This window comes from Suricata suricatta, chromosome 17 (genome assembly GCF_006229205.1).
Source record: "Suricata suricatta isolate VVHF042 chromosome 17, meerkat_22Aug2017_6uvM2_HiC, whole genome shotgun sequence".
NCBI lineage: Eukaryota > Metazoa > Chordata > Mammalia > Carnivora > Herpestidae > Suricata > Suricata suricatta.
The window spans coordinates 11,203,241-11,227,925 of NC_043716.1; the positions used below are offsets into that span (position 1 = coordinate 11,203,241).

The 24,685-nt window shown below is 50.7% G+C and overlaps 1 protein-coding gene across 4 annotated transcripts; it reads left to right on the forward strand.

Annotated features, from left to right (window-relative positions):
- The first annotated feature begins 5,160 nt into the window (after positions 1-5,160).
- Positions 5,161-23,882, forward strand: FLCN (folliculin). 4 transcript variants are annotated; one of them, XM_029927609.1, is made up of 13 exons: positions 5,161-5,333; positions 7,951-8,064; positions 9,909-10,180; positions 11,414-11,560; positions 12,607-12,828; positions 14,199-14,359; positions 16,312-16,403; positions 18,010-18,200; positions 19,641-19,754; positions 20,541-20,664; positions 21,625-21,756; positions 21,853-21,958; positions 22,603-23,882. In XM_029927609.1, exons 3-13 carry the CDS (start codon positions 9,932-9,934, stop codon positions 22,796-22,798), a joined length of 1,734 nt encoding a protein of 577 aa, XP_029783469.1. In that variant the 5' UTR covers positions 5,161-5,333; positions 7,951-8,064; positions 9,909-9,931; the 3' UTR covers positions 22,799-23,882. The 4 variants fall into 4 exon arrangements, with proteins under 4 accessions (XP_029783469.1, XP_029783470.1, XP_029783468.1 ...); XM_029927610.1 differs by lacking the exon at positions 5,161-5,333 and adding an exon at positions 5,343-5,448; XM_029927608.1 differs by lacking the exon at positions 5,161-5,333 and adding an exon at positions 5,771-7,025.
- Positions 23,883-24,685: the final 803 nt, after the last annotated feature.

Below are 24,685 nucleotides of genomic sequence, written 5' to 3' on the forward strand. Positions count from 1 at the left end.
TCTGCTTCCTGTTGAATAGTAAAACCCCAGCAACCGCTCTTTGCCCTAGCAAGGATGGTGTAGCACGGCAGTGAGGCCTAGGTTGTGTTTGCCATGCTTCTAGAATTAGCCTCGTCACACCCCTCAAGAGACCAGAATCAGAAGGCAGGCCTCCCTCACCTGCCTGCGTAGCTCGGGGACTCCGTTCCTCTGGGCACCTCCAACCTTCTAAATTCTGTTAATGCTCCTATCTTCCCTTTGTTCCATCAGCCCTAAGGGTGGTAACCAGTGTCTTATTTTTGAATAGTTAACCAAAATCCGTTCACATGAATGGTTAAGCTGAGTTAATTTTCAGTAGCAAATTACTTTGTGAACATGTTTACTTACAGATACCTGTTGTATTTTGATGGTGCGGAAAGGTGGTGAGTTTGTACCCAGGGAATTAAGGCAGTCCTGAGGACCAAGGATACAGCCTTGGGCTGGTGTTCATTGGTGGACCTACCCGTTTTTGAGGAATTTTCAAGTTCATCTTTTCACAGTAATGTCAGATGTTAATAAATACCCTGGATTAATGAGAACAACTGCCCTTAGATTTCAGTACCTGCTGCATGTATTTGTTTCTGTGCGTATTGGAACCATGTGAACTGCCCAAAGGGACAACATTTAACTTTTAATATGCTTTCTTAAATGTGTATGCTTGATCTGAGTGAGCTCCAATTTGGGATCTACTAGTATAAGGTATTATTCCAAGAAACCTCTGGTTGCATGTTTTGGTATGGTAGGAAATGTTTTCTGAGCCCAAGAATGGTAGAAACGGGCAAAAAGGGGGGAGGGGGGTGTTCTGCCTTGTATGGACGGCACCTCCTTTGTTTAGTAAATTGAAATCCTAAACAAAGCTCGGTGATGGAACAGCACTGTAACAGATGCCTCAGTAACTGATTCCTTGCCATCTCATACTTCTGCTTTTCTAACAATTTGGCAGAAGGGAAAGTTAAGTTTTGGGTTGTTAGGTGTGCCGAACCCTTGGTGTCCACGGGTGGACCCACCTTGTTCAAGTTCCCGCCTCCGTTTATGCCAATGGTCAGTTGTATTCTAATTCTCTCCCACTGCTTGCTTTACACAGATACAGTTTTGGGTTTGTAAGTTCTGAGCTTCTGGGTTTGCAACTTGAAATCGTAACCACTTTAGAGAAGGAAATATTATTTGCATGCAAGTCTGAGAAGCTGCAAAAGGCCCAGAGAAAATAAATGAGCAGGTAAGTCAGGTATTTGTGAATGAGAAAAATCCATGGTATCCTTTTTAGGCAGCTGGATCAATGCATCCTTTCCTAAAATCAAAAGACCAGAGAATTTCTGCTCTTTGTAAAAGGCATTTAACAAGCCTGGATCCATAATGAACTGGTAAAGTTTCTTATTAGACATAAAGAAACCTCTTGGTATTTAATATTTAACAAGCAGCTAGTATTAGATTAAGACACAAAAAGAACCTATCAGTTGAATTCTTAGGGGAGGGGTTTTTTAAAAGCTTAAAGTGGTAAAAAAAAAAAAAAAAGCTAAATTAACATTAGCGGGTTTTTTTAAGAGGAAATATTATACTAATAGTTCTTGCAACTAGCTGACACCTTATATGCAGAGGCCATTGTCTCATACCTAAAATTTCAAGCTGACTTAGAGGCCTTGCATGAGTTCTACCTTCTGAACCCAGTATTTGCAGCTTTCATCAGCTGGATAGACTCCCAACTTAAGCACGTCTGAAAACACAAAGTTATTTTGGATGCTGGAAGAGAGAAAAGCTTAGATTATTAATTATTTTCATAACAGGAAATCTATTATAGTACCCTTAAAATAATGAGATGTGATTAAAAATAGTAGATCTGGGGCGCCTGGCTGGCTCAGTCGGTTAAGCGTCCGGTTTTGGCTCAGGTCAAGGTCTCACGGTTCGTGGGTTCGAGCCCCGCGTCGGGCTCTGTGCTGACGGCCAGCTCAGAACCTGGAGCCTGCTTCAGATTCTCTGTCTCCCTCTCTCTCTGACCCTCCCCTGCTCGCACTGTCTCTCTCTGTCTCTCAAAAATAAATTTAAAAAATAAATAGTAGATCTAATTGCTTATAAATGAAACCTACTTCTCCTGAAACTGAAAACTGATTCAGAGACATGGTGGTTTGAGTCCTAAACCCAACTGTATTCTACAGCCATATAAGACCGTATGTTGGTAGGGGCACACCTAAAACCTCCATGAGGAATTTCACAGTGAGACTTTGTTCAGTGGTCTTGGTAACTAGTGTCCCTGAAACAGCCCATCAGTCTGGATGGTGAGCTGGCCAATACCTAGTCAATCAAGCCTTTGGTTAGTGGTAGGAAGACAGGAAAGCATCAAGAAATCTTTAGCTCTGATTGGGCCCATTTCACTGGTGGGAAAACATGTTCTGGACTGTAAATGGCAGGACCCAGGAAGAGGGGCAGAGGGAGAAAGAATCTTAAGCTCCATACTCCGTGTGGAGCCTGACGTGGTGCTCGATCCCATGACCCTGGAATCATGACCTGAGCCAAAATCTAAGTCAGACGCTCAACCAACTGAACCACCCAGGCAGCCCCATAAAGTTCTTGTTATGGGATAGAAGATTTGAGTTTATCATCGTATCTCATTTTCTTGAGCGTTTTGGGACATTACTGCCAGCTTTGCTTTCTCACTGACTGATAACGTGGGCTACATTTTCTGACTTTCAAGATGTCCCTTTCGTTGAATGTCACTGAAAGTTTATACTGTGTGACAGCCCAGTTTTATTACCCTTTGGCACAATTCACTGAGGCAAGAAATTGGCATGTAGTTGTTACCTTTAAACAGATTTATAGGTTTGAGAAAACACCTCCAAAAGAGGTAGGTGGTTGAAGCCAGCGATTCTGGAAAGGATATTTAGTGACACAAGAGGAGTCTAGCTGAAGTTGAATGTGCACTGAATTGAAAATGGCAGTGGTTGAATAAACCGTCCTCTGCTTGGGACCTTCATTAGCCTGTCCTCATGAAAATAAGGATAATCTGAGCAAGGTGGTGTCCTTCACTAACAAATCGAGGAAGTTAATTCTTCAAATCAGTTACAATACAGGAAAAAATATTTTTTGCTTCTTGGCTTAAAACCTATATAACGAATGTCAGTTTCAAGAACAGCTACCAGGGGCACCTGGGTGCCTCAGTCAGTTAAGCATCCAGCTTCGGCTGAGGTCATGATCTCACGGTTCGTGGGTTCGAGCCCCGTGTCGGGCTCTGTGCTGACAGCTAGCTCAGAGCCTGGAGCCTGCTTCGGATTCTGTCTCCCTCTCTCTCTGACCCTTCCCTGCTCGTGCTGTCTCTCTGTCTCTCAAAAATAAATAAAACACATAAAAAAATTTTTTTTAAAGAACAGCTACCAAGAGAAAAATGGGGAAAAAAACAAAGATTACCAAAAAAGGGGAGAAAAAAGGGAAAAAAGTCTTCCTGGTTTCCTGAAACAATAGAATATACAAGCAATATACTTGTCAAATAAAAATAGTCATGATAACTGAAATTTTTGGAAAGTATTGTAAATTATTTGCTTATCAGTGTGGAAGTCAGTTAATCAGATTTGTATTTAGCATTGATGCTATGGTCATTTTCAAGGTGAATCCTGTTCACTCTGACAAATGTTGGAAACGATGTTTTCTTTTAAAGATTGAAAAGGCACAGCCACATGAGGAGGCTACAAACATTTCTTGCATTTTCCCACTAAGGCTTTCAAAGAATTCTGCAAACTCAATAAAATTCAAGTATCTGAATTTTTTTTTAATTTAATGTTTATTATTTTTGAGAGAGAGCACAATAGAGAACGCATGAGTGGGGGAGGGAAAGAGAGAAAAGGAGACAGAATTTGAAGTAGGCTCCAGGCTCCAAGATGTCAGCACAGAGCCCTTCACAGGCTCTAACTCACAAACCAGGAGATCATGACCTGAGCAGAAGTTGGAGGCTTTAGCCCACTGAGCCACCCAGGCGCTCCTCAATCTCAATCTGAATCACTGATGGCAAAAGTAAAAAATAGAATTCCAAATCAGGGTATCCTTGTCGGTTTTCTGTTATTTCCCTCAAAAATTATCTTGAGACTTACCAGCCAATATATTCAGTTTGTGCTGTTCAGTATCAAGAAGAATTGGAGCAGTAGGACTAAGTAAACATATAAAGGCAATGCCTAACCCCATAACTCCCATAGTCCTTAATGTTTTATCACACCACTAAAAGAAGACAGAAAACAAATTGCAATTTTTTTTCTCTGTCTTCTAACACGGAAATTCAGAGAGAAAGAAGTGACGGCTGTGATTTGAAAAAAACACGACCACCTACTTCTACTTCAAAATGGTTCAGGCTTTTCCCCCCAACACTTGAGGACAACCTCTTCTGAACACCCTGGGCGGCAGCACAGGGACCAGGTCTCCGTCATGAGGCGCTCATACAGTTCGGCTGTCTTTGGATCGGACCGGACACAAGGTGGCAGCACCATCTCGTAGGTCAAACCGAATTTCCTGCGGTTCAGGGTGTCATTCACATCCCTCTATCTCTTCACTTTAAGGACCGACGTGACATCATGCACTGATGGCCTTAAAATTAATCTTAAGCAGACAGACTGAATAACGAACAGCCAGGTTTTAAAAATATATATTACTTAATAATTGACTCATACTTTTAAAAAGCCTGGATAAATTATTATTGTTCGGGTAGGTGAGTGGGTCACGCACATGCGCACTCAAACCGCACTCCACCTCCGGTTACCAAACTGGCCGCACCACCGCGTCGTGCGCTTCTCCACGGTCACGAGATGGCCACCTCCCGGCCACCTGCCCGCACGTCCCACAGAAGACGGGTTTCATCGGCAATTTAATAAAAGCCGAGGCGAAACTATAAGACATTTCCCGGTCCTAACGTCGAGACATTCTCTTTCATTTTCTCCTCGGTGCGGACCGGGAGCACTGGACTAAGTTGGCTACACTTTTCCTTAAATCTCTTTTTAAAATGTCTCTTAATTTTAAGCATCCCCCCCCCTCCTTGAAATGGTTTCCTCCATTAGCCCGGCGCGGCTGGAACCATTCCGTACTTCTCCGGGGGGGGGGGAGGCGCGGAAGCCTGGTGCCAAAAGAGGGAGGTGTCGGGCAGCCGCTGCATGTTCCCCGTCAGAGTTCGGCGTTGCCGGGCTCGCGCGGTCTTCCCGAGTGTGCGGGCGGGGCCAGGCCCGGCTCGCGTCGCAAGCAGAGGCGCTCTCCGCCGGCCCGGGCGCCCCCACTGCGTGGTGGGAGGATGGTCCGGCCCGGCCGAGTCACGCGCCTCGGGCTCCGCGCCCCGGCTGCAGCGGCCGCCGGTGAGTGAGGCAGTCGGGTTCCGAGGCGGGGCTCGAGGGGACCGGCGGAGGCCCCGGCGGGGCGAGGAGCTCGAGGAGGGGTGCAGGGCGGGCCCTGTGAGGAGGACGCTGTTAGGTGCGCCGCGGCCCGGGCGCCGGAGCTGGGCCCGGGGCTCTCCCCGCTCCCTGGAATTCAGCTCCGCCGCGCCCCCGGGACGACCCGGGCTCCGACTGCCCTTGCGGGAGCGAGCCCCGGAGCGGTCCCCTGCCTAGTCCAGGCAGCCCGAAGCGGGGCTGTCCGGCTGCTCGTGGAACTTGACGGGAGCTTGGCTTCCGGGAGGAGGGCTTAAAAAGGGTGGTGGCCGAGGGAGGGAGTCGTTGGGGGCGAGGAAGGGGAGTGGGTCCGCACCCGTGTTGGAGAAGCCTGACCGCCTTCGGGTTAGCTGCGGGGACACAGCCGGGCTTTGAGTTGGTGTGCGGTGTTAGGGATCGGGGTGGCTGAGGGCCAGAGTGGAAGGGGTTACTGAGAACCTGGGATGTGGATGGAGGTGGGGTGGGGTGCGGGACAAACCCATGAACCGTAAAGGGGATGAGGAACGTGACCTGGGTTCAAGCCCCATCAGCGTCGTCGGTTTATTCTGCTTTAATGTTTCCAGGAGACTGCACCCTTGGCCTTCCCTCCCACCCAGGTTTTGCTTCCTTCTGGTTTAGGGAAGAGGGTGTGTGTCATAACTCTTTTCCCAGGCTGGCATTTTGAGGCGGGCACTCTGATGAGCTGATAGGCCTACAAGGGTGGGTAGAAGACCACATTTCTCTCCAGTTTGGCGGGTATTGTCAGAGGCATCCTTACCACCTGGAAAAAATGTCCCCAAGGATTGGCTCATTGTGAGTTGAGGCCCCCGGTGATCTTCAGCAGCTATTGGAGGCAGAGGGCAAAAAGTTTGCTGAAAGGTCATACTGGTTCTCCAGCCCTTGGACCCCTGCCGCGCTGTCCAGGCAGAGTAGCAATAGGTGCTCCATGTCACAGCAGAGAAAGTGCTGGAGGCATTGGATTGTCAACATTGTTATGAAGAGATTGGGAAATAGTGGCATGTGACCATGCTTGCCCTTCTAGTGTCATACATCCGGCAACTTTGTAAACCAAAAACCAGGTGAAGTCAGTAGAAATAGCAGAGCCACCACAGTGTGCATGGGCTTGAGCTGTGGAACTTTTCACCTTGCACTTGCTGAGATCCAGCTGCTGACCTAATGAGACTCCCCCGTGGGAGACTAGGTAGAGAAGGTACAGAGGATTCTGAGGGTCATTACTGGCTAAGAGCTGTTATGATACTGGGTTTATTTGCAGAGTCCTCTTTGGTCCTCTGTGGTCCTATGAGAAGATCACAGGAAGTAGATGAAACACACCCAGGGCCGGGCTCAGCCCCTGGGAGAGCAGGGCCGTGGAAAGGGCCCTGCCTCTTCCAGTTATTTGGATTCTTCCTTTGAATATAAAATTGAAGAGACTTGGGGGTGGGGATGGGGAGTAATGTGCAGATTTGTGCTTCTTCCTTGGATTCCCGGGAGCTAGTTGGCAGGGAAGAGCTGTTAGGCATACTCCAACCAGTTTATTTTCTTCAATAAACATCTGGTAGAGATTGGAATTGGAGACTGAATAGAGAACTGAACTCTTGCTACTCAGAATTCTGATTCCGTGTGCAGTGGTTACCCTGAGAGGTAGGGGTTCCTCTGTTCCTCAGCTTTCGGGTGGTGCCGAATGAGAATAAGTAAGATGATTGACATCACTGGGCAGATAAGAGCTGGCTGCCTGGGCCTTTGGTACTCCTGATCGGAAGAGTCAGAAGTCTTGTCCTCTTGTCTGACATGACTGCTTTTCTTTAAAATACAAGACAAAGGGGCACCTTGGGTGGCTCAGTCGGGTGAAGCGTCCAACTTCAGCTCAGGTCTTGATCTCACAGTTCGTGAGTTGGAGCCCCACATCAAGCTCTGTGCTGACAGCTCAGAGCCAGAAGCCTGCTTCGGATTGTGTGTGTGTGTGTGTGTGTGTGTGTGTGTGTGTGTGTGTACGCCCCTCCCCAGTCACACTCTGTCTCTCTTTCAAAAATAAATAAACATTAAAAAAATTTTTTTAATTAAAAAACAAAACCCAGAAAACTTTAACGAAAGTATCCCATGTTGACCATGGGTGCTGGGAAGTAGCTGAGCAACATCATTTCTGGTCTTTCCTTCCCATTTGAGGAGGAGAGAAACTTGCAGGTCCAAGGTGTGAAGGGCTGAATTGGCCTGTTATGTGTGCTGCCAAGGCAGTCCCCATGTGACGAAGCGTAGGAAGGATGAGGACCTTATATTTTATAATATTTTGTGTTTAAAAAGACATAAATCTATTTGTATTTCAAGAAATCCTTTATAAAATAGTGCTGTAGACCTGTAAAAGTGGAGCTCACGTTTCGGCTGCCTTGGCAGCTTGCTGTCCTCCACTGCCCAAAAGGCGAGAGGCCCCCGAAGTGGTTCAGGGCCCTGGGAAGCCCCGTATCTTTTTTTGTGATGTTTTGATTTTAAGTTGGCAGTAAGCTGCTTGGTATTTGTGTGTCACTAACTCCGTTGTGTGTAGAATTTGCTCTAATTTTTTTTTCTTCCCTAGAAAACGTCAGGTCTTAGAACTGAAGTATGGCTGCCCTGCTGACACATTTGGAAATGGCCTTGCGTGCTCTCGTGTAGGCAGGACGGTGGTCGTGTGATTTTGCCGAGGATAAAGGTTCGTGTTGATGCTCTAACACGTGGGTGAACCTTAGCAAGTGCTGCTTTCATGCGGATGTTTTGCCGGAAGGAACTGTATTTTTCTTTTATGTCTCTCAAGGGAGATGTGGCCTCTCTTTCCAGGGTTAATGCCTTTGCCTTTGGGCCTCAACACTACTTCTCTGAGGATCTTACTCCGTCAGTGGTCACCTCACGTCCTCTTCCACAATGGATTCTTAAAGCACCATTTTCCTTGATCTCACCAGAATGAGCCTGGTGGAACCCCTATTTAAATTCACTTACTTGGGTCTCGGGACACTAGGCTTTCAGACTAGTGTTCCCATGGTTGTGCCCTTGAATGTCTCCTGCCCAGAGATATCCTCGGTGAGCTCTCCACCTCCTGGGCAGCAACTGGCCTCTGGTCACTGGCAGCTCCCAAATCCCCTCATCTGTCCAGCACTTGACACGCTGTGTGTCGAGAACTGTTGTAGGTACGACCCAAGGCCGACTCCCCCCCAGGGTTTTCCAGCCAAATGTCCTGCTGTCTCTCTAACCCTGTCTCCTTTCCCACTGCCCACCTCCCTCCGGGAAGTGCCCAGCTCTCCGTCCCTGCCAGGCACCCCCACATCCCGTCTGATCCCCATGCCTGACTCGCGTCGGCCCAGCTGACCTTCTCTTCGGTTTCTGTTTTGTGTTGGCCTCTGTCATTCGCACTGGTAACACTTGAGCTCCAGCCCCTCCCTCAGGGACGGGGATGGGGACAGGGACAGAGCAGTAGTAGTAGTAGTTGTGGCAGCTGAGAGGTTGTCTGTGAGATGCCAGCTGGGTGGCAGAGTAAGTGAGCCAGCTGGAGAAGGGAGGCCGCAATGACAGACACACCATGTGGGGTTTTGAGGACGCTGTTACCCAGGACTCACACCCCCCCCCCCCCCGTGGTGTTTGCACTGGGTCTGCTGCTTTGTCTCCCTCGGGGTTCAGCTTCCGCCTGGCCAAGCCTTGGTCGTGCCGTGCAGGGGGAATGAGGACAGAGGATGTCTTGCCTTCTTTGGCTCCATGATGGGGGAGGGGGTCCCCAAAAGAAAAGAGGGTTTGGATCCTGGCCACTGGCTTCTATGCGCATTTACCATATTTTTCATCAGAACCTATCAAAGGCTCTCCAATCTGTAGAAACTTCCAGTCTTTACTGAGGCCTAGAAGATTCCCTAAAATCCGCCTCTTCTTCATCTTATGCTTTCATCACCGAGCTCTGTAGACAGACCCCTAGTCCTGCCCCCTCTGCCCCCAGGGCTCTCTTCAGCTCTTACTCAGGGCCCTTGTGTCCAAAAGCGCCTCCCACCGCCTCCAGCACCTCTCTGCCCTGGCCCCGCGGTACTTTCTGTTCCAGGCTGGCACCACAGGAGAGCGAGCAATCTGTCGTGTGTCCCTCCCCAGCTAGGGCTAAGCTCCGTGAGGATGGCAGCCTATCACCCAGCACAGCTGCTGTTGATTGAATAAATGAGTGTCTCCTCCAAACCCCACTGGCATTTATTTGTGTCACATTTACCCCATTGTCACTCGCACCTGTGTTCTCCGTGCTGACTACCTCGTAGCCCTGTCACAGCTCTAACTGAAGGGTTTTCTGCATGATCCTTGAATTGCATCCTCCTTCCTCTGTTGTGACTCCTGGGCGGCACAGACCAAGTCTCGTCCATCTCGTTTCCTGTGCACCTGGCGCAGTGCTGGGTGGGTACCCACCGCTGCTGGCCGGGAAGCCTGTTGCGGGCACCTGCCCTGTGCTCTGTGCCCCTGAGGAGCTGGCAGGTTCTGGGGTGTGAACACAGGCTGGGCGGCTGATGGTGTTGCCTCTCCTCCCCCAACACGCAGGCCCCCTGCTGTCCCTGGACACCATGAACGCCATCGTCGCTCTCTGTCACTTCTGCGAGCTCCATGGCCCCCGCACTCTCTTTTGCACCGAAGTTCTGCACGCCCCGCTTCCTCAGGGCGCTGGGAATGGGGACAGCTCTGGCCAGGGCGAACAGGCCGAGGAGGAGGAAGGTGGCATTCAGATGAGTAGTCGGATCCGTGCTCACAGCCCAGCCGAAGGGGCCAGTGCGGAGTCCAGCAGCCCGGGGCCCAAAAAGTCGGACATGTGCGAGGCAAGTGTCTCTCAGGGTGTTGGAGATGTTTCTTTCTCAACAGGGACACGTGCTGTGTATTTGACCTCCTGGAGCGTGGGCAGGACACCCTGTGGGACAAGAGCAGTGGGTGTGACCTCATAGGAAGGTGTGAGCGCAGACTGTTCTTTGTGGGTCCTGTGGACTGTGCTTCTTCTCACGTCCCTTTAGTTCTTTCCCTTCACCCTAGCCTTTGCTTTTTCAGCCCACCCCTCCACTGCTCGTGTCTGCACACCAGCCCCGCCTAGGCTCCACTTCCCTCAGTCCAGCGTTCTTAGGAAGTTTCCTCCTCCTGGGGTCCTGGCTGTTACTTTGGGTATCATTTTGTGAGCTCTGGAGAAATGAAGCTTGAGTTCCCTCAACAGACTGCTCACCCTCAACAGAGTGCCTCGGGTCGGGACCTGAAATCAGGGGTGGTGTTAGACCTGTCACTCCAGGGTGAGCAGGAATCCATCCACACTGGTTTGGTGCCGCTGGGAAGCAGGTAGCAAGCCCCAGATTGCGCTGTTTATTGCCGGGCACACCTGTGAGGAAGCAGAAGGTGGGGAGAGCCTAGCTGCCGTGAGCAAGCCTAACAGCTGGGAAGGAGAAGGAAGGAAAGAGGGCTGGGCACACACACAGTCCTTGAGCTGGGTTGCCATGGAAGGGCTCCTGCATCTCACGGGAGGTGCTCGCTCCTTACCCTCCTGCAGTGTCAGGTGTGGGTAGCCCGGGATGCGTGCTCTTGGCACCAAGGCGGTGGCGGCTCCCTCTGCTCCACAGCACACGATCTGAGCTCGTGTTCTCAGTGTGGCAGCGGCTTGGAATCCTGGCAACTGCCTGGGGCCCTTGCTCAGTGGCTGTGTCAGGAACAAGGACAGGCTGGCACGTAGCTCTGTGTGGACCTCAGCTTTGCCTTCTGTAAAATGGGGCTTCTCACTGTAATGATCTCATAGGGTTGCACTTTGGATTGTATGAGGTAACGTATGCATAACCCTTCATAATACCAGCTACGTAAGCACTCAGATTAGATCTGGTTCATACTCTTTCTTTGACCATCTTTGCGATCTCTCTGCCCTGGTTTTCCCGTTCACAAAACATTGAAATCTTCAGGTAAGTACTCTGGAAGCCAGTTGTTTTTACATGGAAATAGACTGAGTCTTTTGTCCCGTTGTGCATAAGAAAGCATGTTGCCTGCTCCCTGACTAACCGGTTTTCTTTTCCTTCTGGGGGCAGGGCTGCCGGTCACTTGCCTCGGGGCATCCTGGCTATATCAGCCATGATAAAGAGACCTCGATTAAGTACGTCAGTCACCAGCACCCCAACCACCCCCAGCTCTTCAGCATCGTCCGCCAGGCCTGCGTGCGGAGCTTGAGCTGTGAGGTGAGCCCCGCGGCCCCCGGGGGACTCTGGGAGTATCATGCACCTCCAGGGTGCCCGAACAAGTTCGGTACTGGTTACAGTGAGGAAGACAGTCAGTCCTGTAGTGAAGAGGATGGCGGGTCAGTGAGTGGACGCAGAGCTGCTGCAGTTCTCTAGAACTCCAGAATAGTTTGGGTTGGATGCCAGTTTTCGAAATGGTTGCTAGCTTATCATTTCAAGCACCAGACTTCTGTTATCTGTTCATTCTCAGTGAATAGATTTCTAAGATCTTAAATGTTACTGGGACATGTCATTTATCATATCAGATACCACTTTTTTATTGCCTCCCTCACCGTTACGAGCCTTAGTGGTCACTGGGTGCTCTCAGAACCTACTGAAGGGCAAATCAGTTTGTTCCTTAACTGTACCCGGCTGCTGTTTGGAGTTCAAGTCTGACTCTTATGTTTGTATCTGTCATAAAGAATTCATAATCCATTTGTAAAATCTCCTCCCTTCTCTGTGCTGACTTGCGCAGGCACACGGAGCCCCCCTCTCTGTGCCCACCTTCAGCTGATTCCCTCCTTTGATCTCCTGTTGCTAATGGGCTAGAAGCAGATGACTGTGCCTGATAGCACCATGTGTCAAGTAAGAGTGAGTGTGTCGTGAGGGAGACCTCTAACTTCTCTCCCTTAAACGACGCGTACAAATTGTATTGAATGGACACTACGGTGACTATTTTGACCTTCTCCAGTATATCCCAGAAGAGTGCCATTGGTGAAGTTGAGGCTGGGTTATTTACAGTATTTGAGTAGAGTTATTTATGGGTCAGGGTGGAGAGAAACCATGAAGCTACTTGCCCTTGGAGTCCAGGATAGCAGATATTATCTTTAGAAAGTTTGATTCCAGGAGCACGTGAAAGCAGTTTGCCTCTCTTGGCCCCACCTTTCCCACCCTTCCTATGACGAATGCTAGTTAGTCCAGAGAAGTAAGTCTGACAAGGAGGATTGGACCTTTGTCACTGAAGCCAGCACAGGACTGTGCCCTGGAATGACTGGTGATCTTGGCAGGTGTGCCCTGGCCGCGAAGGCCCCATCTTCTTTGGGGATGAGCAGCATGGTTTCGTGTTCAGCCACACCTTCTTCATCAAAGACAGCCTGGCCCGGGGCTTCCAGCGCTGGTACAGCATCATTGCCATCATGATGGACCGGATTTACCTCATCAACTCCTGGCCCTTCCTGCTTGGGAAGATCCGAGGGATCATTGACGAGCTGCAGGGCAAGGCACTCAAGGTGACCCGACAGAAAGAGTGGGTGGCATGAGGGAGGAACTCCACCCCGACAGGGGTCAGAGCACGGGGGGATTTATGACCTCTGGGTCTCACGCTGTTGCTGTGTCTGAATCTTCTGCGTTCAGCGTCGGGGCTGGTGGTGAGCGTCCCAGTCAGTCCTGCCTGCTTTCCTGGGCTCTCGGAGTCCGCCGCTGTCCCAGCTCTCTTCTGGCTCGGGCTTCTGCGCTGCGGTCGGATGCCCTGGTGCGTCCTGGTGCCTGGGCTTCCTCTGACCTTCAGTTCAGAAGCCTGTCGTCAGTCATGTTGTAAACCTACCAGCAGCGTAGACCTGTAGCTGTGGCATCCTGTCTCAGGATAGGCCAGGTTACATTGTGGTGACAGCCCTCGGACCCCAGGGACCTGAAACCACCGTTTGGGTTTTGTTTCTGTTCTGTGTCCACTGCAGGAAAACGGGGGGTCTACTCAGCGTAGTCAGCCCAGCCGGTGGGCTGTTGCTCCCGTCTCTGCGGGAGGGCCTTGTTTCTCTCCCCTCTTTGCCAGAACGAGATCCCGCCCACACAGGGTCCCTCAGTGGAAGCCTCTGTGCTCCTGGGAGGGGAGACTGGACATACTTGGAGAGTAACACTGATGACCCCCCCACGTGCCACCTCAGTCCCACCCAGGGCCTGAGGAGGGGGTTCTGGGGGAGGGCACAGGAGATACCTAACATATTCCTCTTCCTCAGATGGCTTCTAATCAAGTTGTGAGGTGGACCCATTCTGTTTGGAATTGTGAGGCTGGCAGCACTCTCTATGCCCCGCCTCAGGACAGCAGAATGGGACTGGGTTTTTTTTTAAAAAATTGTTTTTCAATGTGTTTATTTTTGAGAGAGAGATAGCATGAGCAGGGGAGGATCAGAGATAGAAGGAATCACAGAATCTGAAGACAGGCTCCAGGCTCTGAGCTAACTATCAGCACAGAGCCTGACATGGGGCTCGAACCCACGAACCATGAGATCATGACCTGAGCCGAAGTCAGACGCTTAACCGACTGAGCCACCCAGGCGCCCCGGGACTAGGTTTTCAGGAGGAGGATCGGCAAGTTGGTTGTGAGCTTGCTGGCTCTGTGGTTCACAGAGGAAAGGCTACCCCTTTCCAGTGCGCTTGGGCGGCTCAGTCAGTTAAGTGTCCGGTTTTGGCTCAGGTCATGATCTCACTGTTCGTGAGATTGAGCCCCGCGTCGGGCTCTGTGCTGATATCTCAGAGTCTGTGTCTCCCTCTCTTTTTGCCTCTCCCGCACTCATTCTCTCTCTCTCTCTCTCTCACTCTCTCTCTCTTAAAAATAAACATTAAAAACAACAGCAGCAGACTAACCCTTCCCTTTGCATTTCAGGTATTTGAGGCAGAACAGTTCGGATGCCCGCAGCGTGCCCAGAGGATGAACACGGCCTTTACGCCATTCCTGCACCAAAGGAATGGTAACGCCGCTCGTTCGCTGACATCCTTGACAAGCGATGACAACTTGTGGGCGTGCCTTCACACCTCCTTTGCTTGGTAAGGAGATGTTCAGGTGTTTCAGCCCCTGTTAGGACGGCAGCAGTCACGGCATAGTGGTTGGGTTATGCACGAATCTGGGGAGGACAGTTGTTGGATGAGTTCCCCTAGGTGGCTCTCTGCTGTGTCCTGCTGGCAGGCATCGACTGGGGCTGTGACTGGGGCTGCGGTCCGCTTCTTCCTCCAGGTGTCTCCCCCGGAGCATGGGCCACATGTACTTAGGTGGCACTCACTTCCCCAGCATCTGTTTGTTTATCATTAAAATAATTAGTTGTCAGTGTTTATTTTTGAGAGACACAGAGCTGAGCAGGGGAGGGGCAGAGAGAGAGACATGGAATCCGAAGCAGGCTCCAGGCTCTGAACTGTCAGCGCAGAGCCCAACATGGGGCTGGAACCCACGAACTGTGAGATCATGATCTGAGCTGAAGTCAGACACTTTAACCAACTGAGCCCAGGCACCCCTATTTATTTATTTTTTTAAGTTATTTTTTGAGAGAGCATGAGCTGGGGGGAGGGGGGACCAGGGGCAGAAAGAGAATCCCAAGCAGGCTCCACACTATCTGTGCAGAGCCCTACTTGGGGCTTGAACTCATGAACCTCAAGATCCTGACCTGAGCTGAAACCAAGAGTTGGATACATAACTGGCTGAACACCCAGGCGCCCCTCCCCGTGATACGTTTAAAAATGGTGCTCCTGTACCCAGAGCACTGCTCACCCCGCTTTTCTGTCTTCAACAATAAACGTTTATCACACACAGCTCTGTGGGTCCGGAATTTGGGAGTGGCTTAGCTGGTGGTTCCGGCTCGGCTTCTCGGGAAGTCATCGGTCGGGCCTGCGGTCACCTGGCAGGTTGGTGGCTGCAGTGGGCGAGGTCACGTCAAGCACGTGCTGTGTGTGCAGAGTGTGCCGCTCACCAACACCTGCCAAGCCAGGAGGAAAGCGTTGCCGGGGAAACCACCGCAGGGCGCCTGTGCGGCTCAGCCAGTTAAGCGTCTGACTTCGGCTCGGGTCGTGATCTCAGGGCTTGTGGGTTTGAGCCCCGTGTCTCAGCTGTCAGCACAGAGCCTGGAGCCTGCTTCGGATTCTGTGTCTCTCTCTTTCTCAGCCCCTTCCCTGCTCATGCTCTGTCTCTGTCTCATAAATTAAAAAAAAAATTTTTTTTAAAGAAAAAGAAAACCACCAGTCCGGCCTCTGGCCTCAGATGGCTTCTGTTCCTTCCACTGCAAGATGCCCTCCCGGAGGCTCTCCCCCACTCTCGTTCCTGTGCCGTGGCGGCTGGGTGTGGGGGCTCGTCCTCTGCGTCAGGCCCAGGTGCCCAGGAGGCGCCTAGAACGAAGGTCTTCGAGGGTGGCTCCTGAGGGCCTGTGACATCAAGGGAAGGACTCTGTCTCCTCCACCCAGCGTGCAGCCATGTAGGGGGGTTTTCAGACAGACTCAAGATAGAATAAATAGTCTAATGAACTGGACGCCCTCATCATCCGGCTGTCGTAGTTATCAACATTGGACTGCTTTTTCTGCCTCCTCACTTTTTTCCAGAGTGTTTTTTGAAGCACATTTTAGTTGTGTTGTTGCAAACATAGAGCCGTTGCCCCGCCAAACGGACAGACTCCGCAGCAGCATCCAGCCCGGTCCACGTTCAGTTTTCCTGGTTCGCCTCGGAGCTGACTTGAAGTGGGGCCGGCCCACCACTCTGTGGTGCAGATTGTTCTCTTAGCCCGGAGCGGTTTCTCCTGTGCGCCCGTCACCGACTCTCCCGTGCCTTTTGTTGGAAGACCTGGGTCCATGTCCCACAAAATTCTCTTTTTGGACTTTGTTCGTCCTAACAGTGGTGCGTGCAGTGTGATCTTCTGTATCACATTCACTCTAAACTAGTAGTCAGATCAAAAGGCTTGGTTGGCTTCCGGTTCCGTCTTCTGGCAAGAACACTTCATAGATGGTGCTTTGTTCTCCAGGCTCCTGAAAGCGTGCGGCAGCCGGCTGACTGAGAAGCTCCTGGAGGGCGCGCCCACGGAGGACACCTTGGTCCAGATGGAGAAGCTTGCGGGTGAGCCCGGAGAGCTGGTGCCGGAGGCTGCCTCACAGCCTCCAGGCCCTCCGTCCTCACGAAGGGGACCCGAGGACAAGAAAGCCAGGGGGAGCAGCTGCAGGGGCTTCCCCTTTGTTCTTGGTGTTTTTATCATGATTTCCTGTCTCCTTTGTCTTGACGGTCACGTGAAAGTATCCAGTGCTCTGGGCAGGTTGGGAAAGTCACCAGTTGGCGTTGTTAGTCTGTGGAGAAGATGGATTGATTGAAGGTTTTCTTGCCCCTGTGTTATGATAACCAGGTGTTTGGTCTCTCTAGACAGTCTGTCATTCTTTGCTGTTTAACAGTAAAAAGTTATTGGATGTCACCTGGACCCAAGGTTTCCTTCAAGGGTGGTTCCCAAGCCTTCCCTATATCTGGGCGGTCCTCTCCCAAGTTCATGGCCAGAGCTCCACATGTAGGGCTCAGGGTCCTGGGTGTTTTAAGTAACTCCCCAGGGGATTCTGCTGCGGCGTGTGGCAGGCCAGGAACCTCTGGTCTCCGTCACAGTTGTGCTTTTCCTTCAGAGATGATTTGATTCTTGGTGATACAGGTCCACGGCCTCAGCTTTGGGGTTGGGTAAACCAGACTTGTGATGTGTGTCGTGTGTGGTGTGTTACTAGTAACACTTGACAAGCTTCAGGTTGCATAGAATTGACCTTAATGACTTGGAGCGGTTGCAGGTTATTCCTGGTCAAGTGACTTTGCACGCACTTGGACTCCAATGTGCTGCTTTCCTGAGTGGGGGAAGGGGAGCGGAGTTTCAGCAGGAGCAGAGCGAGCTCTGCAAGACAAAACCGTTGCCGTCCAACTTCCTGTCCTCGTGGGTCAAGTCGAGCTGGGAACCATTTGTTGCCCTGATTAGAAGGTAGAAATTTCTAGGCTGGTGAACACAGCAAGCGTAGTCTGTCGGTGAGAGCGTTTACACAGAGAGCCAAGTCCATTTGAGCGTGTAGGAAGGATAGACGTGCAGGCATGCGGGGCTCTCTGTCATGTCTTGGACTGCAGTTTAGCTCAGAGCACACTTGGATTTGGACAGACCTGGCACCAGATCCTGGCTCTGCTCCTGTCGTGTTCTGTGTGCACAGATAAGGCCGCTCCTGGTGGGTCTCTCTTGGAACACGAATGAAGATGTCATCGTTTGTGACAGCTGTCACACAGATTAATGGAAATAACAAGTATTTCCTTATCTGTAAAATGAGAGTAGCACTGACCTCAGGACACTTGGAAGGATGAAGTGGAAAAGCGTGTGGCCGCCCCCAGCATAGCGCCTGCCTGGGGAAGTGTCCAGTGAATGAGCGGTCAGCTTTCTCAGCGTTGCATTGAATTTTCCCATGACTGTGAGCAGCTCTAGTCTTGCAGGTGCCTGCTTCATCACGCGGTGCGAGGCTTTGCAGTCAGGCAGTAAGTAAGCAGAACGAGCCTCCCTGCTCACCCCAGGGCTCCAAGGGCAACGAGAAGCGCAGGGAGCTGGCCAAAACCGCAGATCAGGAGATGTGCGGAAGTGGATGCAGCCCTGTTGCCTCCAGGGAATGAAAGCATCCAGGGCCAACGTGTTTCATAAACATCTTTGTTGTCTGCCTTGCAGACTTAGAAGAGGAGTCTGAAAGCTGGGACAACTCTGAGGCTGAGGAGGAGGAGAAAGCCCCTGTCGCGCCGGCTGGTGCAGAAGGGCGGGAGCTGACCAAATGCCCCACAGATTCTTCCCCGCTCTCAGACTGTGGGAACTGGCAGCCCCGAAAGGCGTCTGTGTTTAAGTCCCTTCGCCACATGAGGCAGGTAGGCAGCACTGGGGCACAGCCCGGCTCAGAAGCTCTGGAGAAGAGCCCAGCCCCCTCCCCATGCAACGCACTTGGTCCTTCAGGCGCATCGTGTTCAACACCAGCGGGAGTGTTGGGGAGGAGCAACCAGAAAAACCTAGATGGGAGGCTGAATGCAGCAGGGACCGTCGGGGGTACCTTAGTCACGGGGTCAGTGCCCCCCCTTTTAGTGATGATGTAGGTGTCTCTTTTAAAGAAAGACCTGCATGGTTTGCCTCTCGTGGTTCTCTAATCTTGTCATTCTGGAACCTTTTAAAGGAAGCTAACGCCACTGTTGGTTTGCACGCAGCCTAGACACTGTGCAAAGTAGAAACGATGGCCCTTCTTACAAAAAATTGAAAATAACCCAGATGTCCAACCATAGTACTTGCATACAAATGATGGAATATCATTAAATATAAAGAAAGTAAACAGCATATTGTGCAGCGTGGTGTGTGTGTTTATGTATGCAACGCCAGAGATGGAGTCTCACACACAATTGACCATGGAGCAAGAGATCACAAGATTATAAGGACAGTCTCTTTTTGTACTTTTCTGTGGTTATTTTTATAGTGAGCATGAGTTATATCAAAAGGTGGTTGTTTCTGTTCTGGAAAATGTAGTTAAGACTGATTTAGCGGCAGGTGCTCTGTGGGGCTTCTGGATGAGGCTCATTCGCCCATCAAATCCCGTATTTGGCTGAAGTCACCCTTGTTGATTGCTCGTGTAGTTTAAAGACGGAAGAACTCTTCAGTTCCCTGGGAGGTGGGAGTAGTTTGAAGCTAAAAGAGTCTCATAAGATTTCTAGTATTTCTAGCCTCCCTTTTTGTTTGTTGAAGCCATGCTATAAGCCGTAGGATAACAGACTAAATTCTCCTAAAATGCCAGCGTCAGGGAAGTTATAAGAAGTCCGGTAGAGGGAGGGAGTGTTCTGGCTGAAGCAGGATAAAGACAGCAGAATAAATAAAACAGTCGTGGCCCGTGAGTGAATCCTGGTTTGAGGAACAGCAGCTGGGAAAGATAGTGTTAGAGGCCGGGGCTCCGGGTCCTGGGCTGGTGGCACATTCATGTGGGGGGTGGGGGTGTGTCCAGAGCCCTGTCCTTCCGGGGTGCTCGTGTCATGCTGCCTGTCCCTTACTTTCGAATGGTTCAGCAAAACGGTGGAGAGAGAGAGAGAATGGCTGTTGCAAAAACGGTAACACTTTTCTCTGCTTCAAGTTTTTAAAAATAAATTGGAGAAAATATCTTAAAGTGTACAAGGGCTTTGGGATCAGGCTTTCAGGTGCAAATCCAGAGACTTCCAGCTCTGTCTTCCTGACTGCAGGCTAGTCCCCGGCCCTTCTCTGTGCAGAGAGCACACGAATAACTTGAGGTGCACGGAAGGAAACTCACAGAGAAAACACAGGCCTGTATTTTTCAGGTCCTGGGTGCCTCGTCTTTTCGCATGTTGGCCTGGCATGTTCTCATGGGGAATCAAGTGATCTGGAAAAGCAGAGACGCAGACCTTGTCCAGTCAGCTTTTGAAGTTCTTCGGGTAAGAGAATCTTTTCTCTGAAGTGTTTGGTAGCAGGACCGTGTTTGCCTAGTGGGTTCTTTTTTATTTTTTAATCCTGACTTTGGGTGTGAACGTTAGGAGGCATTGGCGGCTCAGTGCAAAGGTTCGTGCCTGAGCCTGAGATCTGTGTTGTGTTCTCTACTGTTTACTACGGCAGTCACCTGTGGCCGTTACTTCCAGTGGAGTATGCTGTCCTGATAGGTTGTTAACTGACCACCATATCCCCCATCCCCAGTCCTTCTAACAAGCCATGGGAGTGGACCACAGCTGCCGCGGAGGCAGGTCTGGGTCGCCACACGCTCCTGTGCACAGGACATTCCCGATGAGTCAGGTGGGATGCAGGTCTACCGTGCTGTCTGCGCCCCAGGGTGCAGGTCTGGCTCTGAGGATATTGAAGTCCTCAAAGCTGGTGCATGCTTCACGTCTGGCCAGGCCTGTGAGGCCGCAAAATGAATGGGACATAATCTCTCAGAAAGCCTAAAATCTCTTTGGGATGAGGGACGAGACAGACATCTGAGAAACCAACGAACAGTAGAAAGATTAGTACCGCAAAGCAAGAGGTGGCTCAGGTCTTGCGTGACTGATGCCGGGATGGGAGCGGGGCCGTGTGGGAGACGCCCCCGTGGGGCTGCGTGACCAGGGAGGGCTCCTGGGAGGAGAAACTGCGCTGAGCTACAGAGGCCTCGTGGGATGTGGTTGATGGCGACAGGCAGAGGCGGGGGACGTTCCAGCTGGTGTCCGTCTGAGTCACTCCGTCCTCTCTAGACTATGCTGCCAGTGGGCTGTGTCCGCATCATCCCTTACAGCAACCAGTACGAGGAGGCCTATCGGTGCAACTTCCTGGGGCTCAGCCCCCACGTGCAGATCCCCTCCCACGTGCTGTCCTCAGGTGCGTACCGTTCCCGTCTGACCCGAGTCCCCGCACCTCAGGGCGCACAAGCGGAAGCGCATCGCACTGTGGACGCAGGAGTGCTGCTGGCTCAGAAGCAGGGGGAGCAGCTTTCCCGGAGGCTTTGGGCATCTCTTTTCTGTCCATAAAATGGGTGAGGGTTGGACAAGGCGGCCTCGGAGTAAGGGTGGCTGGTCTGGTTGTGTTCTCTGTGGAGGGCAGGGCATGGCCCTGGGGGGCAGGGGGCACCACACAGATGGACAGCAGGGGCTCGTCATGTGCTGGATTGGTGATGCCAAGAAGAATCCAGAGGCAACTCTTTACGTGCCTTAAATCCACCCTTGACATTCATTAGTACAGCGAGGCTTGCTCAGCCTGGCCCTGCCCTCAGTGCTGACAGGCTCCCTCCTCCGGGCAGAGCCAAGGATCTCGTCAGGTCCTTGTCTTTTGGTTTGGGGAGTTGGGTTGGCCTGGGGGTAAATCCCAGCCTCCACAGGAAGGCCAGGGGCTTCTCTGAGCATCTGAGCACACCTATGGGAGGTGGCCGGAAGGGTGATGCACCCGGGCTGGGTCCTGGGTCCCTGAGGCGGCACCTTTTTTTGGAATACTGGTTCCTGGTTTCAGAGATGGGTTTGAACTTCTTCACCACCACTAGCTGTGTGACCTTAGGCCAAACCACTTTGTTTCCCTGTCATGAAATGGGGCTAACAGGAGGACCACGTCACAAGTCAGTCTGGTGGTGGTAAGTGAACTGAGATATAGAATTAGTAGTTACTGTAACATAACGCATTAGCTGAGGCAAGAGTTAACCCTTTACTGTGTTTATTTGCAAATACACCAAAAAAGGCTTTAAATGCCCAAGCTTTAGTCCGGGGAGGTGTTTCTCCTCTTTGATCTGAGAGGACTTGGGAGTGGCGATAGGACGCAGGCTCCTGAGCAGTGCATTTTGTGTTGCTGCAGAATTTGCTGTGGTCGTGGAGGCCCATACAGCCCCTCGCTCCAGCCTCCACCCCATCAGGTGTGAGGATGACCAGTCCCTCAGCAAGTACGAGTTCGTCGTGACCAGCGGAAGTCCCGTAGCCGCAGACCGAGGTGGGTACTGCTGAGCTGGGCTCCCCTTCACAGGGGGAGGGGCGGGGCCTGCCCCTCGCCCCGCCCCTGAGCCAACGGCCCCGCCCTTGTTCCCAGTTGGCCCCACCATCCTGAACAAGATGGAAGCTGCTCTGACCAACCAGAATCTGTCCGTGGGTGTGGTGGACCAGTGCCTCGTCTGCCTCAAGGAGGAGTGGATGAAGTGAGCAGGCTGCGTCGGCCCCGCCTTCTGCTTTCTCCCAGAGGGGGAGGGGGAGGGGGGCGACTGGCAGCAGTTACATTCTGCTGGCCAGAACCTGAAACTGTTTCCAGAAAAAGAAGCTGTGGCCTCCATTAAAAATGGGGTAGCTTACAAGTTAAGAGCTTGGGTTCAAGTTAGCATATTTGCCATTTAGTCTGTTAGCTGGGTGACCGCGAGCAAAGTCAGCACTCCAGTCCTCACGCTGCTCCTTTGTGACATGAAGGTGACACCTCCTCCAAGAGAAGATATTTTTGCTGCTTAATTAACTTTAAAATTCTGAAAGCCACATAACAAACGTTACCTTTCCGTTGAAGCTAACTAGTTATTCCCTTAATAATTTTTCCTTAGTAATTTTTTGTCAAATTCAATTAGTCAGACGTTGTCCTGATGTAATAATACAGTGAAGCTTGGGAATAATGAATGTAAAGGAACTGCGGGTTTTGCCCCCATTCTGAGGCACCAGCCGCGTTCCGGGGGAGGGGGGGGGCAGCGCTGGGCAGGCAAGAGGTCCCGAAGCGTGCAGCCGCCTGCAGGGCTCTGAAGCCGTTAGGCCCTGGAGCGATTATGCTGTGGTGTCTGAGTGCTTTGTTTTTTATTTTTTTCAGCAAAGTGAAGGTCCTTTTTAAATTCACCAAGGTGGACAGTCGACCCAAAGAGGACACGCAGAAGCTCCTGAGTATCCTTGGAGCATCCGAGGAGGACAACGTCAAGCTGCTCAAGTTCTGGATGACAGGCCTGAGCAAGACCTACAAATCGCACCTCATGTCCACTGTCCGCAGCCCCACGGCCTCAGCCTCGTAATTGAGCCCGCGTGGGAACGTGACCCCGCGTTCACTTTCGGAAAAGCGGGGTTGCCGTCTTCGCCACTGAGCCCAGAGACCGGTCTCGAAGGCAGTCATAGACCGCTCCTGTTTCTCAGCAGGCGTGGGGCTGTTTCCTAGCAAGCAGTGGAAACTGTTGCAGCTGAACTTTGCCCTCCGCGTGGGATTTGGGCCTGATGCAGTTTTCGGCACCATTCCACCAGCTGGTTGAACTGCTCTAGCCCTGAAGAGGGCTCGGGGACACTTGGGACACCAGGTCCCCTGTGTGTGTGCACCCGTGAGAGATGATTAAGGACAAGATGCATCTCCTGTCTCTCAAGGATTTAGATCTCAGAATTTATAGGGAAAACACGGTAGGCCAGTCTCAATTTGGGTATTTTGGCTGCAGTAAAAAACCTTTCTCAAGGTTAATGTTTGAAGGTTTCTGATCTGAAATCTAAGACTTTTCCAGGTTTTATATGTCTGTATGTTTTGCTCCAGTTGTGACTTTTCAGGACATGTGCTGATCCTCAGTCATTGTTAGTAATCTGGTTTTGAGCTCTGGGAGTGGCTTTTGGGGCGGAATGGATGTTTTCCTCATCTTTAGGCTCTCTGGCATTCGTGTTCCAGAGTCATGTGACTCGCAAGGCTTCTGGCCATGCTCTCAGGTGGTTGCTTTGACATTTCCCTGTAGCTTGAGGACAAGCTTCTGATCTTTTTTACACAAAGATGATACTTTGCTGAAACGTCAGATAGAGCCATCGGTCCTGCCTGACTCCCTGGATGTGGCGTTGAGGGTCCACCACGGTCCTCTTGCACGTCATTTAGCCCTTTATTGCTTCTTTAAACATTTATATTTGGCAGCAGGTAACAGTTTTCAGAATATGCTGATTTAAGATCGTCTTCTCATCCCTTTAATAAGGATTCATGGCTTGGAGTGGTTTTCCGGCAGTTTTGCTGATTTGTTTATAGTTTTCTGTGTTTGCTTAATTTATATTTAACATGGAGACTAAGTCTATATGACTAGGTATCTATCACGCAAGAACAATGAAACACAATAAAGATGTATTTTTTTAAACCGTTGACTATATGGTTTTGTTGGTTTGATACCTAGAAGTTTCTCGGGATCAGTCACAGAAAATAATAATGGCTAAAATCAAACCTGTGTTGATAGAACCATTTTGGAACTCTGGAGTCTGTTAAAGACTTGCAAATTCTAGAAGATTTGGAAAGGGAAAAAGCACATGTCATCTCAGTTGACGCAGAAAAGGCATTTGACAAAACTCAACACTTTTCATGATAAAAATAAGTATAACAATAAACATAATAAATGTGTATATAATGTAATTATTATAAAGAATAATATATATAATAAAAGCCATATATAAAAAACCTGTGACAATCATAGGGAACAAGGTAAGGATGGCCACTTTCACCCTTCTGCTCAGCACAGGACTGGAAATTTAGCCAGAGCAATTAAGCAAGAAAAAGAAAAGGCATCCAAATTGGAATGAAAATAGTAAAATTATTTCTGTTTGCAGATGAGATGCTCTTAATATATAGAAAACCCTAAAGGCACCACACAAAAGATGTTAGATCTAGTAAGGGAATTCAGCAAAGATGTGGGATACAAAATCAACACACGGGGCGCCTGGGTGGCTCAGTCGGTTGAGCGTCCAGCTTCGGCTCAGGTCATGATCTCATGGTTCGTGTGTTCAAGCCCCGCGTTGGGCTCTGTGCTGACAGCTTAGCTTGTCTTCAGATCCTGTGACTCCTTCTCTCTCTGACCCTCCCCTGCTCACGCTGTCTCTCTCTCTCAAAAATAAAACATTAAAAAAAAATTTTTTTTAAATCAACCTACAGAAAACAGTTGCGTTTCTATACGTGA

Bases quoted from the DNA above. Each gene is read 5' to 3' on its own strand.
- FLCN (XM_029927609.1), top strand. From the start codon at position 9,932: ATGAACGCCATCGTCGCTCTCTGTCACTTCTGCGAGCTCCATGGCCCC. The intron at 16,404-18,009 runs GTGAGCCCGGAG...TCTGCCTTGCAG, and splicing joins CCAGATGGAGAAGCTTGCGG to ACTTAGAAGAGGAGTCTGAA. The intron at 18,201-19,640 runs GTAGGCAGCACT...TGTATTTTTCAG, and splicing joins CCCTTCGCCACATGAGGCAG to GTCCTGGGTGCCTCGTCTTT.